Raw genomic sequence first — 17,508 nt, forward strand, 5'->3', positions numbered from 1 at the left:
CAGATTTAGGTATTCACCAAAGGATGTTCTCATATGAATGTTATAGCAATATTCCAATCTACTTTTAAGATATTTCGGTAACAGACAAGAAAACAAAAGACAAACAGACGGACAACGGCGAAAGTAATCCCGTCTGAACCCCTCTGGTGGTGACGATAATTACCACCCCCACCAAAGTGTTACAGACGTTTTTGAGCCTTTTATAACGCAGGTCAGCCTGCAACCTATTACCTGGTTTTTACAGGTAAAGGTAGGCCTGGCCATAGGCCGAAAGAGCCTGCAGGGCGCCGGAAAGTCTTAAGTCTAATGGTCTATTTCCTCTGTTGGAGGAGGCACCTATACCTGCCTTGACGGACCTGTAGTGCGGCGTAGTGGGAGGTGATTTAGACCTCAACCCCCCCTGCACCTACAAGATAATACCTACCTAGATAATAGTACTGATAATAATAGTAAAAAAAAAGTACGTATAACATGATAATAATGCTCGTATGTGATATACAATCTTTCATAAATACCAGTATACAAGACGACATTAATGGTAGTAATAGAAATGATAACAACGTCAATGACAATAATAATGATAAAATTCATGCATGGTCAGAAGAGTTTTCAAAGAGAGATCCAATAATTGATGGTGTCCTTGCCTCTTCAGGTATCTGGAGGCGTCTCGTGGTTACCTTCTCGTATTTATCCCCTGCAGCCTTGACTCGGCCACCATACTCATTCGTCTCTCCTTCTCAGCTCCCCCATATGTCCCCGTAGCCTCGTATTCCTATAGCGGGAGTTATTATATATATTATACCCCCCCCCCCCCCCCCATTATCATGCAGGAATATCTAAGCAATGCAAAACCGCAACCCTTCCATCTTTTTTGCCCCGTAGTGAAGGCTCTGCGGGGAGATAATAGCTTTCGTGACCTTCAGTACCTTTAGTTGGCCCCCTGTCACATAGCAAGAGAGTGCTGCTGCGTGATTAGGAAAGGGAGACCCATTCTGCCCATTCTGTAGTGCTGCCCTAGGAAGATGGTCTGACTTCAGCACCCCGTATAGGCTGCCCAGCACTCGTTGAGTCAGGATTAGGTCACTTAGGAAGCTCCCATACTAAAGTTACAGAGACTATATTTGCTACAGCACCATAAATAGAAAATTATTGTTGTCAGATTTATTTTCTTCATTCTCTGAAAACAAGGGATAAAAGCTCCGCCATTAGTATACAGAACCAATCAGTTATTATTTAGTGTGTGTATGTTGCAGAAGGACACTTCCTGAAGCAACATCAGATGGGTTGTCAGATTGTCCCAAGCCGTTGCAATGAACTTGGTCGAGGCTTACTCCTGGCACTCCTGGTAGAGACATGCTTTATTAGTGGATGGAGAAGTGGTAATGAGGAAGAAGTGAGAAATGGGAAGGCAGGTGGCGGTAGAGTAGACGAACATTCTCCAATATGCTTATAAGCTTCATCAGCGTGATTTTGTGGTAAAAATGAGAGGGGAATAGTGGTGAGAGAGAGAGGGGGAGAGAGTAGAGTACACGAGGATTCTCCAGATTCCGTATAAGCCCCATTACCGTAATTCCGTTGTAATAAAAGAGGGGAGGGAGAAGAAAATGGGGAAGGTAGTCGGAAAAAAAGGAGAGTAGTAAGGGAGGTGGGGGAGCAAAAACATCAGGAAGTTGTATAGGAGGCAATGCGTTCACACTCCTTCCTCATATTCCTGTTCGTTTAGTGGTTGAAGATGAGTGGATGGTGACGTGATGAGTCAACATTGAGGCGGAGGGTGACAGGGGAAGGGGGATCAGTGTCTGCAAACAGTGGTGAAGGGTCGAGTATTTGGCCTTGGGTGGGGGGGGCCGGTGATTAAAGTCCTGGGAAAATGATCTGAAGGACTGGCCGGGTTGAGGTTCCCTAATTTTGTTTACCTGTGCAGGTAATGTGAGCCATAGGAGGGTTGATAATGAAGAAGAGTGAGAAAAAAGGGTATTGTTTCTGGTGTATAGGCTTGAGGGAAAAGTAAAGATATCAGACAGGATGGCATTGTAGGAGATGGAGGGCAGGTATTGTGCATGTGCTGTGGTGGCAAGGAGGATATGTGTGTGTGTGTGTGTGTGTGTGTGTGTGTGTGTGTGTGTGTGTGTGTGTGGTTTCTCCGTAATGTAGTTGGCACCTGCGGCTCTCAACCGCATTCAAACTTCTTCGGGCGCATTGGAGACGGGTGAGCTGTCTTATCACACCCTAGTCTCTTACGTAGCATTCATATGGTATAAGGCCGGCGTTGTGGCTTGTATCCTGGGGCGGTGACCTGCTCTTGTACGCTTTCTCTCACAGTTTGGCATTTCGTGGGGCGTGTCGGGCCACGTGCTGCTGGAATCAGGGGCTTTCCTCACGCACTTGCCTCATTAGGAAGGTGCGCATACGGAACCAGAGGTCCTCCTGAGCGGTGCATGTAGGCTGCGGCTGTCCACCCCACTCTAAGGGAATTTTGCGGATCGAAGACTGTCCTTCCTCTTTTATAGGATTGAGTTCCTGGAAGGTCTGGCTGATGTGCGGGCCGTAGGGTGGCTCGAGTAAGTGGCCTGCGCCTGGGTACAGCATCGTCTCGAAGTTGTGTTTGTTGTGGCACAGCATCCGCTCCCGGAAGGGTGCCAGTGTCCCCCCAAAGCCCCAGCTATCTGCTTCCCCTGCGACCATCAGGAAATGTGTATCCTCATCTGCTTCCTTCACGGGGATCATGGCTTGGTTGTTGACTCTGAAGTGGCGTTGCGGGCAACCGCTATATGTGCCTCGTTCTGTCCTCACCACATCCTCATCGAATCGCGTGATGCCTTCCCTGAAGAGTTTACCTTTGTAAGTGAGGCGGGAGCTGTATGACATTATGCACGAGTTAATGCCCACCACGGCCTTCACGGCGGGCATCAGCGTAGCCATGCTCAAGGCCACGTCTCCATTCTTGCTGACGGCCACAATTCCGCATCGGTCCGGTATCACCTTTGGTGCGGCTAACAACAGCTCCACGGCTTCCTCGAAGTAGTCCAGGTCCATGTGGTCGGTGGTGGCAGGAAGATCATCGTAGCCCAATGTGGCGAGGGCCAGACTCGCAAAGCCCCGAGACGCAAGCATGGCTGTAGTAGAAATGGGAAGACTGTGCTGACATGGCCTTGAGGGGCAGCGAGACTGTCATGAAGTGCTCCTAACAAATTTATTTCCGTCCCTCCATTGGTGCAGTTTTAGCTTGCACTAGTGTAAAATTCGGACAAGGACATTCATTTAGATATGCACATTAGATAGATAGTTATATTTTTTCCTAGAATTTATAATGTGTAATATATTAATATATAGTATTTGAATTATTTAATATACTATGCATGGCAAGATACCGTAGGATATTTTCCAATGGGGGTTCTTTTTATACTACCTAGAAGTTAACACTTCGTCTTGTATTTGCTCTCACAACTTTACTGATTTTTTTTACCGTAACATTTTATTCATGTAAAAGTTATGGCTGGTTATCTTACATAGATTTGTTTGATCATAGTTTACTTATCCTCACAAATGTTTTCCTTTGCGCCATACCACTATAATAACTAACTAATGTGGAGCATAGACCCGGGGCGCATCGCATCACTCACTCGCCACCACTCCCGACGGTCAACAAACTGAATTGCAAATCAGTTACAACCTACTGCAACACTCCTTTTCGCTCTTTTGATAGTTGATTGTACGTCTGCCAACCAGATCAGTATCTCATGGATGCCAGTGTTGTTATATACGTATATTTTTTTTCATTAAAGTTTGTACGATGATATCTATAATGACTACAACAATTTTTTTCTATTAATATGTTTAACGTTTATTTTCTGAGTTTCACTTATCTCCATCAATGTTTTAGCTGTTAATAAAATTTTAGTTTTATAATAGGTAATAATTGTTATATTTTAAATTAAACATTATAAAGATTCACGGACATTTTATGCGATAATATGAATATTATAATTACTTGACAGCAACGGTAGGATGTCTTACTAGACTGAAATAAATCAGTAATGAATATAGAATTGACGACTTCACCGTTGTCATCCGCAGTGATTGGCAGAGAACATAAGGACATCAGAATATAAGGAGTTATCAAGGCCGGTAGAATAAAACCGAAGACTGTGCGTCACCAAGGCCTACGAGAGGGGGAACTTTTTGGAAGCATCACATAAATCGTATATTAACTCACCCGACCTGAACTCCAGCAGTCCAGCAACAAAACCAAACAAGTCGATCACTCCCGGGAAGGGCCCGTCCCCTGGAGGCAGGTACAGCGCCCCTCTCACTCTGCCCTCACGCACGGGACGCCGCCGCACCCCTGGTGCCATCAGGTGTCGCTCCAGCTCCACCTCCGTTAGCGACTTCGTCCTGGATCCATTAGGCTGGTGGCCGTCCAGTACATTCACTTTGATCTGAAATTATTGTTCGGCAGCTCATGCCACAAGTATATATGGGGAAAGCTATGTGCTGAGTGTATCAAGGATGATATGTATGTGAGCAAATGGAGTGTCTGAGATTGGCATGAGGGCGTGGGAGAGTAGAGGTGACCGGCCCACCTTCCATGGGAGCGAGGTGTTGCGGCGATAGAGCCTGATAAAAGGCACCTCGTGGGGGGCGGGCGCCAACGTGGTGAGCAGCCCGGCTGGGAACACGCCTGTGTAGGACCCGCCCACCGCCACCGCCTGCCGAACGTCCACGCCGCCCGTCTCATCAGTAATGTAGTGGGCACACGAGCAAAACTGTAAAGGTAGGAAGAGTTTACCTGTGTCCGAGTGCATGGCACCTATGCTACGCTGACTCACTTACCTTAGTCGGTAAGTTACCTTTTCTGACTTTTCTGACGTGTGGTCAGTGTGGAGGAGGAGCGGTGATCTGCACCACCTCCAGGAGTCGCGGCAGTGTCGTCTGAGCCCACCGGTCCCGGAACACGAGGGCACGGGACGCCGCCGCACTGGTGCCATCAGGTGTCGCTCCAGTTCCACCTCCGTCAGCAACTTCGTCTTGGATCCATTAGGGTGGTTGATCTGATATTATTGTTCGGCAGCTCATGATACAAAAAGTATATTATAACTGAACCCTGTTGTGGAGAGAATAGATATTCTATCCCGCTTGGCTCACAGCTCAAGACGGTTTTGTGGTCTATAGGTCTAAAGCCGAGAAGATTACCTTTCCACAACGTTCAAATGCTTGTGCTGACTGCTGATTGTAAGGCAGAGGCCTAAAACCTCCTGATAAGGACTGCGTCACTGCGTGCCTGTGTGACTCCCAGAGGGCAGAAACAGGGAAGTGGGAACATGCACTGGCAGCGGGGCGAGCCTGGGTAAGCCTGGGTGGATGATAGCTCACAGTTGGTGGACACTTGTCACTTATTTAGCCTAATCATGGACCGCCACTGACCTGCGCGCCGTTCACGTTAGATTTATGCAGATGAATTAACCTAAATCAGTAAGTTATCTTTCGTATGCTAATAGTATAGAAAACCATTTAGTTCGAACACAATTTATGTATATTATAGAATGCCACTAACATTCTCCATCTCTTCTCCTCCTCCATCTCTTCCCTTCCCTTCTCTTCCGTTCCATCCTTTTCATTCTTTCATTTATTTCCATTCCCTTCCTCTCACTACTCTTCCATTCCCGTCCCTTTCGTTTAACTTTCCCTTCCGTCCTTCCACTCAGGCAGCACAAACAACCCCTTTCATTCATCCCCTTCCTCTTCTAATTTCGTCTTCCATCATTTTTCACAAAACCTCTTCCTCGCCTATCCATGGCACAAACCCTTCCCTTTCCTGCATTATACATTACCTTTCTCACTAAATTTTCACCATTCTTCAAAAATGCAATAGAAACCCTTTTATTCCTTTCACTCCATATTATCCCATCGTTCCTTCATGATGTGTTACAACCCCTTCCCATATACCTTCTTCCTCAAGGATCCACGGTAAACATTGCAGCTCAGGAAGGTAATTTTCAAGCGTATAACTGAAGTCAAGACCCAGCACGGGGGAAAGTTATGGACTGTAACCGCAGAATAGTATTCTTACCACAAAATCCCTTCTTGGGTTATTATATCGTTAGCCTTAACTTGCACCGCTGCCTCGGTTAATTGATGACTTATTTGTACTCAGGTCGCATAATAGACCACACCAATAACAGAAAGTCCTTCCTACTCCCCCCATCCCCCCACACACGCACAACTACTTCCACCGTCACCACAACTGCTAATGCTACTAAATTTACTGTTACTGCTACTTCTTCCTCTTGGGGTCGCTGTTTTGAGGTTGTTCATTGATTTACAACAGACTGCCCTTCCTGACTTCACTCGGCGGCACTGGGGTTCGAACCAACTCACTGTGGCTCTTCACTTTCATGGTTTGATGCTCTAACCCACTAGTCCACTTCTACTACTTCTGCTGCTGAAAATGAGTATCCTTTTTCTCATTATGCAGTAACTTTGTTTATAGTAAAGATCCAGATTTATGTATTTTAAAAAGGGAAATCATCAGCAGAAGAATCGCAATTATGTCAAGAAATATTTATTGGAATTAAAAATACATGCCATTACATATTTTATCATTGACATCTATCACATCATATTAGTCCAGTAATAACCAAAAGAGCTAAAGACAAAGCACAATCCTCGTGGATGATAGCGTGTGAAACATACCGTTCTCCTGTTTACCTTCGTTCTTTTTGGTTATTACGCTGAGGACAGAGGTCTGTTCTGACCCATGGGTCTGTCTAGTGCAAGCAGGTATACGTTCACAGTGTAGTGTTTTGTGGGGCTTGTCGGGCCACGTGCTGCTGGAACCAGGGGCTTTCCTCGCGCACGTGGTTCATTAGGAAGGTGCACATACGGAACCAGAGGTCCTCCTGTGCGGCGCATGCAGGCTGCGGTTGTCCACCCCAGTCCATGGGAATTTTGCGGATCGAAGACTCTCCTTCATCATTCATAGTAATGTATCGATGGAAGGACTGACTGATGTGCGGACCGTAGGGAGGCTCGATTAAGTGGCCTGTTCCTGGATACAGCACCAACTCGAAGTTGTGTTTATTGTGGCGCAGCATCCGCTCCCGGAAAGGCGCCAGAGCCCCCCCAAAGCCCCAGCTGTCTGCTTCCCCTGCGACCATCAGGAAATGTGTATCCTCATCTGCTTCCTCCACGGGGATCATGGCTGGGTTGTCGACTGTGAAATGGCTTTGCATGCAACGGGCATATGTACCTCGCTCTGTCCTCATCAGACCCTTATCGAATGGTGTGTTATCTTCCCTGTAGAGTTCACCTTTATAGGTGAGGCGGGAGCCGTGTGCCATTATGCACGTGTTGATGCCCACCACGGCTTTCACAGCGTTCATCAGCGTGGCCATGCTCAGGGCCACGTCTCCATTCTTGCTGACGGCCACAGTTCCGCATCGGTCAGGTATCACCTGAGGCACGGCCAGCAACAGCTCCACGGCCTCCTCGAAGTAGTCCAGGTCCATGTGGTCGGTGGTGGCAGGAAGATCATCGTAGGCAAATGTGGCGAGCGCCAGACTCGCAAAGCCCCGAGACGCAAGCATAGCTGTGAAAAAAATGGGAAGACTGTGCTGACATGGCCTTGAGGATCAGCGAGGCTGTCGGTTGTTGATGGCTGTTGTCGTCCAACACTGCACAGCATGTCAACAGACTCACCCGACCTGAATTCCAGCAGTCCACCAACGGAACCAAACATGTCGATCACTCCTGGGAAGGGCCCGTCCCCTGGAGGCAGGTACAGTGCCCCTCTCACTCTGCCCTCACGCACGGGACGCCGTCGCACTCCTGGTGCCATCAGGTGTCGCTCTAGCTCCACCTCCGTCAACATCTTCGTCTTGGATCCATTAGGCTGGTGGCCGTCTAGTACACTTACTTTGATCTGAAAATTTTGGTCGGCAGCTCATGCCACAAGTATGGAGGAAGCTTTGTGTTGATGAGTGTATCAGGGAAGGTGTATGCCCGTTAAAGAAATTTCTGTGAGATTTGCATGAGGGCGTGGGAAAGTATAGGTGACCGACTTACCTTCCATGGCAGTGAGGAATTGCGGCGATAAAGTCTGATGAAAGGCGCCTCGTGGGAGGCGGGCGCCAGCGTGGTGAGCAGCCCAGCTGGGAACACGCCTGTGTAGGACCCACCCACCGCCGCCCCCCTCCGAACGTCCACGTCACCCGTCTCGTCAGTCACGTAGTGGGCACACGAACAGAACTGTAAAGGTAGGAAATGTTCACCTGTGTCCGAGTGCCTGACCCCTATCTCCGCCAGCAACGGTCATTCGTGCCCGCAGGAGCTCTGCCTCTTTGCTCACGTCGGGCTGGCATTGCTGCAGAGATGCTCGCCCTAGCAATTCTTTGTAGTCTGCGTTCGAAGTAAGAGGAAGATTTGTCGGCTTCTTCCAACTCGCTTGAAGGAAAAACATAATCTACCTCCACAAGAGCAGTTTTTTGAGTAGCTGTCATGGCCATCTAGGTCCTCCATGTATAAATAACTAATATGTTAAAAAAAAAAAAAAATGCAGCCATGCTAGCAAGTTTGACATGTTAATAATTTCCTGGAGGCAGGCTTTGTCTGCTGATTAGAATATGGCGAAGTGGCAGTGAAAGTTTACCATCTCTTCTATTGTTACTGTTTGCTTCATACATGGTTTTGTAAGGTTACGCGAATTGGAGGTCATTATAATCTCAGGATTTATTCTGTCATTTTTGTCGTGACTTGAAAATGGTTTGTTTGATCTAAAGCCAGAGGAACTATTTTTACTGGTATTATCTAGCTGGTGTGTTGTGAGTTGATATATGCTTACCAACCCAAGCATCTATGGAAAAAATAGGGCTAGGTAAAGACAACGATTTTATTTTGTGACATTTATTAAAACTACATTTATATACATACAAGGAAGATGCGTCTCCAGGCCGGGGAAAGCTGCGTAAGAAGTTTTCGTTGGTAGGAGTTATAATTGTTGTGAGTTGTTGTCATAATGTTGTTTGTACCAGGAACTGCTGTCCCTGACGTGCTTAGTAAAGAAAGCTATCATGCGGGGCCAGAGGTCCTCTTGAGCACGGCAGTGGTCCTTAGCGTTTCCGCCCCATAGAACTGGTACTCCTACCACCTTGGTGGAGCCGTCCTCAGCCACTACGGGCAGGTACCGATGGTAGGAATGTGGTACATGGGCCCCGTAAGGAGGCTCCAGTATGTGGCCTGCGCCAGGGTATTCCACAGTCTCCAGCCAGGCCCCACGGCCCCGGCTATCCATGCGTTCTCGCGCAACACTGAGAAAGATGTTCAATGACCAGGCGTCTTGCCCGCCAACCGCCATCAAGAAATACGTGTCATCATCAGCCTTCTCTATGGGGATGAACTTTGGGTGGTCTGCTTGAACACCTTGTTTTAGCAACTCTCGCTGCGGATACAGTCTTCCATCTTGATCTGCTGCCATAATACTAGCGTCCAGCTTGTAGCCTTCTACCAGCGTGTGGCCGCGATAGGTTATTACCGAGTCCACGGCGATAGGGGAACCACTAATGGTGACGAGGGCCTTTACTTGCGTCAGGTAGGTGGCCATGCAACAGGCGACGTCCGTTCCCTTGCTGACAGCCACTATCCCGCAGCGGTCCGGCACAACCTCTGGTTGACTAAGTAGCACCTCCACCGCCTCCTCAAAATATTCCAAATCAAAGTAGTCCGTGGTCTTGGGAAGATCTTCGTATGCGAAGTATGCCAGGGCTAGGCTGGCTATGCCCCGTGAAGCCAACATGGCTGAAATAAAATGGTAGGTTGTACCTCAAGCCTTATAGTTACTCGTCACGTTCCTTGCATGGATATATAAACACTTGACTACATCTTCAAGTTGGATTTTGTCAGTGTAGATTACCTGATTTGAACTCCAGGAGTCCGCCAACAGAACCAAACATATCGATCACTCCCGGGAAGGGCCCGTCCCCAGGAGGCAGATACAGCGCCCCTCTCACCCTGCCCTCACGCACGGGACGCCGCCGCACCCCTGGTGCCATTAGGTGTCGCTCCAGTTCCACCTCTGTCAGCGGCTTCGTCATAATCTCGAGCGGCTGATGGCCGTCAATCAGTCGTAGAGTAATCTGCCGACCGTTGGATTTTGTCACGAGCATGTAAGAGTCCGCTCATCAACTAGAGCCATGAATATATTCATAATATAATGAAGTGATATGTATTTTCAGGAAAAAAAAGTTGAGCAATCTACACTACAAGAAAGACCGGGAGCGAGGCTTCGCTGACCTTCAAAGAGAAGCTGGGGTCCCGGCGGTAGAACCTTAGGAGGGGAAACTCATGGGGCGCGGGCGCCAGAGTGGTGAGAAGCCCCGCAGGGAAGACACCTTTGTAGGAACCACTCACTGCCGCCGCCGTCGTAACGTCCAGGCGGCCCTGCTCGTCTGTTATGTAGTGGGCGTGGGACGCGAACTGAAAGAAACCCGTACGTGGTCGTGGATTGTGGTGCCCTAGAGTCGCCAAAAGGAACGGATGCCAGAAACGCCATGACTCTGACAGTACTAATTCCTCTCCTATATGTTGCACACACACACACACACGCACTCTCTCTCTCTCTCTCTCTCTCTCTCTCTCTCTCTCTCGGCCCAATTTCAAAAGAGCTAATTTCGTAGAAATCCGACAAAAAACTAACAAATACAACTATCAGATGATGGCAACGTAGAGATAGCCTGGCTAAACTTTAAAAATCATTTACTCACTCAGCAGAACACATTTGTTCCATTGTGCGAGAAACGAAGTAACACTAATAAAATTCCACTTTGGTTTAATAGCGAAATTAAACATTTGGTTAAGGACAGAAAATTGTCATACAGGCTAAAGAAAGAGCAAAGCACGCCCGAAAACATTAAACTTTATCATGAAGCCAGGCGGCGAGTAAAAAGATTAGTATGTCAGGCAAAGCGTAGATATGAAGGAAACAGCAGCCAACTGTAAAAATAATCTGAAATCCTTCTTCAGTTATATAAACAAAGGAAGGCGATCAAAAGTGGAATTGGACCTCTAACAAACAGTGACGGCAAACTAGTGACTGACAGCCAACACGTTGCGAACTTATTAAACAATTACTTTTCCTCGTTGTTTAATACTTGCAGTCTTCCCACCACTACCACCAACACCAGCGACGACAACAGTACTAACGTAAATCTCGAGCATGCATTGCCTAACTTTGTAATAACTACCGATGAAGTCCTTAAAGTTCTCCAATCCCTTAAAACAAACAAGAGTCCCGGACCTGACAAAATATATCCTATATTGCTTAAAGAAACAAAGAGAGAAATACTCTCCTCCCTCACAACCGTTTTCAATATGTCCTTGCGACAAGGCATCGTCCCTTCGGATTGGAAAAAGGGTAACGTAACACCGATTTTTAAGAAAGGAGACGGAAAAATACCGGGTAATTATAGGCCCATTAGTCTAACTTCAGTTGTAGGTAAGCTACTCGAGAGCATAATTAGAGACAAAATTGTGAGTTACCTTGAAAGCCACTCATTAATTGGGAATTCACAACATGGCTTCCGTAACAAATGATCCTGCCTTTCAAACCTATTTAGATTTTATAACGACCTCTTTTCAGTTTATGACGTAACCAAATCACTGGACGTAGTCTATCTTGATTGCCAAAAAGCGTTTGATAAAGTTCCACATCATAAATTACTTTATAAATTAAAGCAACTAGGTATTGACGGTCAAGTACACCACTGGATCGCGAATTGGTTGAGCAACAGACAACAAAGAGTGGTGATCGACGGATTTAACTCAGAGTGGGCGCCTGTCACTAGTGGCGTCCCTCAGGGCTCGGTTCTTGGCCCAGTGCTCTTCATTATTTACATCAACGATGTGGATGTTGGAATCAATAATCTCGTTAGTAAATTTGCAGACGACACAAAGATTGGTAACTCGGTTCTCACTGACGAAGACAGACAAAGACTCCAAGATGACTTGCATAAAATTTCAGCTTGGTCTGATAGATGGGAGATGCCCTTTAATGTAGATAAGTGCCAGGTCCTTCAAGTTGGAACAAGAAATAAGAAGTTCGATTACGAAATGCGCGGCGTCAAACTCAAAAGCGTTCAGTGCGTCAAGGACCTGGGTGTCAAAATCGCGTCAAACCTCAAATTCTCACAGCAATGCATCGATGCAGCAAATAAAGCGAACAGAATGTTGGGCTTCATTAAAATAAACTTTTTATTTAAAACTAAAGATGCAATACTTCCGCTCTACAGTAGTTTAGTCAGACCCCACTTGGAGTATGCGGTACAGTTTTGCCACTGTTTTGGTCTCCCCACCATGCAAAGGACATTGCTGAATTATAAGGTGTTCAGCATCGCATCGGGCAACAAAAATGATCCCCTCCTTGCGCAACAAACCCTACGATGAGAGTCTTTCCACCCTTAACATGTTCTCTCTTGAGAAACGTCGCCTTCAAGGTAAACTGATCGAATGTTTTAAAATACTTAATGGATTTATGAATGTGGAGAAACCAAAATTGTTTATGATCGATGATGACACTTTGCGAACGAGGAATAATGGCACAAAACTTAAATGTAGGCAAGTAAATTCAGACTGCACTAAATTTTTCTTCACCAACGTTGTAGTGCGAGAATGGAATAAGCTCCCACCTTCAGTGGTCCAGTGTCACACGATTGACTCCTTTAATTAAAAACAAGCTCGACCGACACTTCCTTCAACTTAATAACTAGAGTATACATGCAATGTTATGGAGCCATCTGATTAATGTAGAATCACTTAGGTTTAAGGACAAATCACCTAATCTCTCTCTCTCTCTCTCTCTCTCTCTCTCTCTCTCTCTCTCTCTCTCACACACACACACACACACACACGCACACACACACACACACACACACACACACACACACACACACACACACACACACACACGCACACACACACACACACACACACAAAAAAAAAAAAAAAAACGAGTCAAGTTAAGGCAAGGTCTTCCGGCCTCGACTATACTCACCTCCCTGCCGTTTTCGTCAGTAAGATTGGCGGACAGCGTGACAGGGGCATGCGGAGGCAAACCACCTGCCCTCAGCGTGGTGGGTACGTCGTGGAGACATACCCGTGGTGTGGCAGTCAACCAGGGATCATTGCCCTGATTAGCCATGCCTCGGACGCTGGAGGCCTGCCCCTGTTTGCACCCCGCCGCTGATCCCAGGCGACCAAACCATCGGGAGGGCAGCCTCCTAGCGAGATGGAGACTCATCGCTGCGCAGCAGCAGCCCTCACGCTGACTCACTGGTGAAGTCCTGTTGTGGAGAGAATACTTATTCTCTCCCTCTTGGCTCACTGTTTAGTGTTTAGCGCTGCAGTGTGTTTTTAGGCCTAAAGCCGAGAGGTGTACACCTTGACACACCGTTCAACTGTTTATGCTGACTGCTGACCGTCATGCCGATTTATAAACACTCCCCGATGAAGATTACGGCTCTGCATGTTTGTATGTGGACTGCGCACTGAGCCAAGGCCTTGACTGAGCCCCTCCTCGCAGTGCTAGGCCCGGGAATACACACTGGCAGCGGGGACTGGGGAGACGCGAGGTGCAAGCCGCGGCGGAGCTGGGTACGGCCCAGTGTTGCCAAATGTGTAGGATCAAAAGCGCTAGACTGAGGTGTGAAATGCGCTAGAAATGCGCTAGGAAAATTTTCGGCTCCTCTCCCGCTAATGGTGATAGTAATAGTAGCTAGATAATGGTTATCATAATAGTAGTAACCACTATTGCTTTTAGATCATATTGATAATGCCACTTTCTGGTGTTGCTATAATAATAATAATGATACTAATATTTTTTTTTCTTTAATTATTCCTTTCCCCGGGTGCGGAGCCCGAGAATAGTTCAGGTTAAAGGCCCTTTTCATATATATGTATATATTTCTCATAATTTGTTGTTGTACTACATGTTTCGAAACGAACAATAGTAATTACCGTCATGTAGGTATAGGCAGGTGTTGTTTAATTTATATTGAAAGGATTGAATTGTTGTTATACAGTATCATATTTTTTTCATTGTTATCATAAATTAAGAGATAAATTTGATTACAAACTTGACCATTAAAGTAGATAATAAAAAAAAAAACATTTTACTGTATAGTTTGTACATATTCATCCGAGGTGTACGAGGGACCTAGTCAACGTATACATGAAATCAATGGCATCAATTTATTTTATAAACTTTGCCTCATGTCTGTATGATTTTTTTTACATAATTATTGCATACATTTCCATAACAAACTCAGTATAATGTTATTGGAGCTAAGGAGACCGAACTCTTAATTACCAATGACAGTTCACAAGTCAGGTTCAGCAGGATGCTGCTTCCTGCGTTAATTACATAACCGAGGCTGATTCAGCCTGAATGAGCCTCTCAGACGCTTAGACAGCCGCGTATGTGTAATTTGACGAGTCACAGACCCGTTTTAGTCAACTGTACGTGTCACCGTCTCATCAACATGTCCACCTGATTAGTTTCTCTGTGTATAATCAAATGTCGGACAAGCACTTGTTTGAGATGACTGGAAATACTTATAGAGAAAGCACACGTTTGAAAAATCGCATGTATAAAGTCATGAAATCCAGCCGACATTTGAGTTGTATTATGGCTGCCTTCACCTATATCAACGTGCTTTCTAAGACTATTTTAATCATTGTATTTTACTCCACATTTCTATTTCTTTCTTTATTATTTATTGATTTATTTTCTAATCATCGGGAGCCCCCTGAATGCCCGGAGCCTAGGGAGGCTGCAGCCTCATTATTCTGAATGTAAATCAGCAACTGCCTTTCTGGAATGTTTTAATGAATCCTTGGCAGTGAATGTGTGTGTGTGTGTGTGTGTGTGTGGAGGGGGGACTGACTATTTCTATGGGGCGGGAAGGTAAGGAGGGTGTGACGGTATGCACCGCTCCCTTTCCCTCGTTCTCTAATCCCTAGGCCTCAGAGACTGGGTGCGACCTGACCTCCACACACACACACACACACCTTTCCAATAACCATGAATTTCCAGAAATGCGCTAGAATATGCACCGAATTGAACAAAAATGCACTAAAAAATGCGCTATGCGCCAAATACGAAATTTACGCGCTGTTTGTGATGCCAATGCGCTAGAACTAGCGCATTTCGCACTAGTATGGCAACACTGGTACGGCCCCTTTCTTGCTGGCCGCATCTCCATAGGCCTATGGCGATGACCATATCCTGAGCTTCCTATGGGTAACCCTGCTAGGTGGGCCGTGGATATAGAGTTCACGAGGTTACTGTTGTGTTATGCTGCACCACAGAACATTTTAAAGCATCATAAGGCGTCATCTGGTGATATCTGGCGCCATGGCCCATGAGACTGTTTTTCACCTCCCACCCGTGATCCGCCAGAGAGCCCTCTTTCTTGCTCATATGACTAGAATCACTACAAAAAAAAAAGCGTTAATTTAGTCACAATTACAAGATCTGCAGTTTATTAGGAACATTTCCCTAGCTGCTTAGCGTCGCTGCATGCGACGGAATTTCTTAAAACGTCCTTTTCTCGACAAAAATGGCATCGTTTCACTTTCTTGTCTCTAATGATAACGATGAACTTTCCGGTAAAAAAGCATCATCGTCATCATTAGAGACAAGAAAGTGAAGCGATGCCATTGTCCATATTTTGTCAAGAAAAGCCGTCGCATGCAGTGACGCTAAGCAGCTATAGATCTCGTAATAGTAACTAAATTAACACGTGTTGTCCTTGATGAGTGACAAAATAAGAAACAGTGTTTATTCATCTAGTCATATGAGGAAGGAAGAGGGCTCTGGCGGATCACGGGTGGGTGGTGAAAAACAGTCTCAAGAATGGGTTGCTTGTTGCCCATGGACAAAAGTTTAGCCGTATCATGGACCAACACCGGCCAGCGACTCAACGTTTGGGGGAGGCTGGATTCCAGCCGGTGCTGACGAAACCTTGCCATTGCGGGTTCAAGGGTGTTTCAAGTCTCTCGCAGTACGTTTAACCCTTTCAGTGCTATGAGCGTCTGTGGACGCTTCCCAGGTTCTCTGCTATGAGCGTCCCGGGATGTTTTTATATTTGGGCAGCTAGTTGGCACCTTGTTGGTCACGACGGAGCGCGGTCACGCTCGACCGCCAATTATCAGATTAGCACCCTTTCCCTACCTGCCCATCCACAACCCGGGGGAGGGACCTAAGGGGACACGGGGGGTGGGGGGGGACACACACCACGACCACCACCACCAGAGAGAGAGAGAGAGAGAGAGAGAGAGAGAGAGAGAGAGAGAGAGAGAGAGAGAGATCCTTTCCATAATGATCTCCCCTCCTCCTCTTCCTCCTCCTCCTCCTCCTTCCTCATCCTCCTCTCCTCCCTTCCTCCTCAAAATATCCTGCGTATATGAAGAAGAATGAAAGGAAGAAAGAAAAAATAAAGAAAGTGAAAAAGACAAAGCAAGAAAGAAATAAGGAAATAAAAAAAGAGAGAAGAAAAATGAAAGAGAAAGAAAGGGGAGAGAGAAAAAGAGAAATCAAGAATGAAATAAAGAAATAAAGAGAAAAAAAGAGAGAAGGAAGGAGAAAGAGAAAAAGAATGAGAGAAGAAGAATGGGAGAAAGAAAGAAAGCAAGCAAAATAAAGAGAAAGAAAAATAAAGAAAGAAAAAATGAAAGAGAAATAAATAAATAAAGGAGAAATAGAGAAGAAAAAAGGGAAAGAAAGAAAGAAAGAAAGGAAGAAAAAGTAAAAATGAAAGAGAGAAAAGGTTGAAAAATAAAAGGAGAAGAATGAAAGGGTGAAAGAAAGAAGAAGAATGAAAGAAAGAGAAAAAGGAGAAAGAGAAAGAAAGAGAAACAAAGAAAGTAAAGAGAAAGAAAGATAGAGAAAGAAAAAAGAAAGAGGAAGAAAAGAGAAATCGAAAGAAAGAAACGAATGAAGGAGAAAGAGAGAGGAAGAATGAAAGAGAAAGAAAGGAGAAAGAGAAAGCAAGTAAGAAAGGAAAGAAGAAAGAAAGAAAGAAAGAAAGAGAGGAAGACAGGAAGAGAGTAAGAAAGGAAGGAATAGAGAAAGAGGAAGATAATTATCTCTGCTAATCCTCCCCAATGGGAAAACACCTGCGTTTTCCCCCTCTTCATTCATTACTTCCTCCCTCCCTCCCAAATCACACCGCTACTTCTGAGATGCTAACGTGTGAATTTTGTCTTCACTTCTCCCCGGCTCCCGCAGTACGGGGTTCTATCCATGCCCGGCCATAGCACATATAAACCTGATCCAACTACATAGGTTAGGAAGGTTGATTTATGCAAGTGAATTCACTTAACTAGGTAAGCCACCATATAGAAGCTGGGGTTCGGTTCCATTTCCCCTAGGAACCTCCCATTCTCACTTAGGAACTTCACGTTCAAACCTTAGGAACTCTCACCTCACCTCACGTCTTTTGTTCCCGCGTACCGGAA

General features: G+C 45.9%; 3 protein-coding genes across 4 annotated transcripts in view; 1 reads left to right on the plus strand and 2 right to left on the minus strand.

Annotated features, from left to right (window-relative positions):
* LOC126999409 (uncharacterized) overlaps nucleotides 1-17,508 on the plus strand; it is a 66,195-nt gene that overhangs the window by 20,893 nt on the left and 27,794 nt on the right. The gene's annotated exons all lie outside the window — the stretch shown is intronic.
* Nucleotides 1,648-5,808, minus strand: LOC126999411 (acyl-coenzyme A thioesterase 1-like). Its single transcript, XM_050861995.1, has 3 exons — nucleotides 4,584-5,808; nucleotides 4,217-4,439; nucleotides 1,648-3,116 (listed from the first exon to the last, which is right to left on the minus strand). The coding sequence occupies exons 1-3, from the start codon at nucleotides 4,803-4,805 to the stop codon at nucleotides 2,365-2,367; spliced, it is 1,197 nt and encodes a 398-aa protein (XP_050717952.1). The 5' UTR covers nucleotides 4,806-5,808; the 3' UTR covers nucleotides 1,648-2,364.
* LOC126999410 (acyl-coenzyme A thioesterase 1-like) lies at nucleotides 6,575-13,622 on the minus strand. 2 transcript variants are annotated; one of them, XM_050861992.1, is made up of 5 exons: nucleotides 13,439-13,622; nucleotides 13,043-13,331; nucleotides 10,288-10,470; nucleotides 9,908-10,130; nucleotides 8,874-9,792 (listed from the first exon to the last, which is right to left on the minus strand). In XM_050861992.1, the coding sequence occupies exons 2-5, from the start codon at nucleotides 13,286-13,288 to the stop codon at nucleotides 8,987-8,989; spliced, it is 1,458 nt and encodes a 485-aa protein (XP_050717949.1). In that variant the 5' UTR covers nucleotides 13,289-13,331; nucleotides 13,439-13,622; the 3' UTR covers nucleotides 8,874-8,986. The 2 variants fall into 2 exon arrangements, with proteins under 2 accessions (XP_050717951.1, XP_050717949.1); XM_050861994.1 differs by lacking the exons at nucleotides 8,874-9,792; nucleotides 9,908-10,130; nucleotides 10,288-10,470 and adding exons at nucleotides 6,575-7,588; nucleotides 7,699-7,921; nucleotides 8,065-8,247 and having other exon boundaries at nucleotides 13,043-13,583.

The sequence above is a fragment of the Eriocheir sinensis genome, chromosome 16 (genome assembly GCF_024679095.1).
Source record: "Eriocheir sinensis breed Jianghai 21 chromosome 16, ASM2467909v1, whole genome shotgun sequence".
NCBI lineage: Eukaryota > Metazoa > Arthropoda > Malacostraca > Decapoda > Varunidae > Eriocheir > Eriocheir sinensis.

Excerpts from the sequence above, each read along its gene's own strand:
- LOC126999410 (XM_050861992.1), bottom strand. The coding sequence starts at position 13,288 with ATGAGTCTCCATCTCGCTAGGAGGCTGCCCTCCCGATGGTTTGGTCGC. Across the intron at positions 10,131-10,287 it reads ACCCCAGCTTCTCTTTGAAG|ATTACTCTACGACTGATTGA; the intron begins GTCAGCGAAGCC and ends AACGGTCGGCAG. Across the intron at positions 9,793-9,907 it reads ACTCCTGGAGTTCAAATCAG|CCATGTTGGCTTCACGGGGC; the intron begins GTAATCTACACT and ends ATTTTATTTCAG.
- LOC126999411 (XM_050861995.1), bottom strand. The coding sequence starts at position 4,805 with ATGCACTCGGACACAGGTAAACTCTTCCTACCTTTACAGTTTTGCTCG. Across the intron at positions 4,440-4,583 it reads ACACCTCGCTCCCATGGAAG|ATCAAAGTGAATGTACTGGA; the intron begins GTGGGCCGGTCA and ends CAATAATTTCAG. Across the intron at positions 3,117-4,216 it reads ACTGCTGGAGTTCAGGTCGG|CCATGCTTGCGTCTCGGGGC; the intron begins GTGAGTTAATAT and ends TTTCTACTACAG.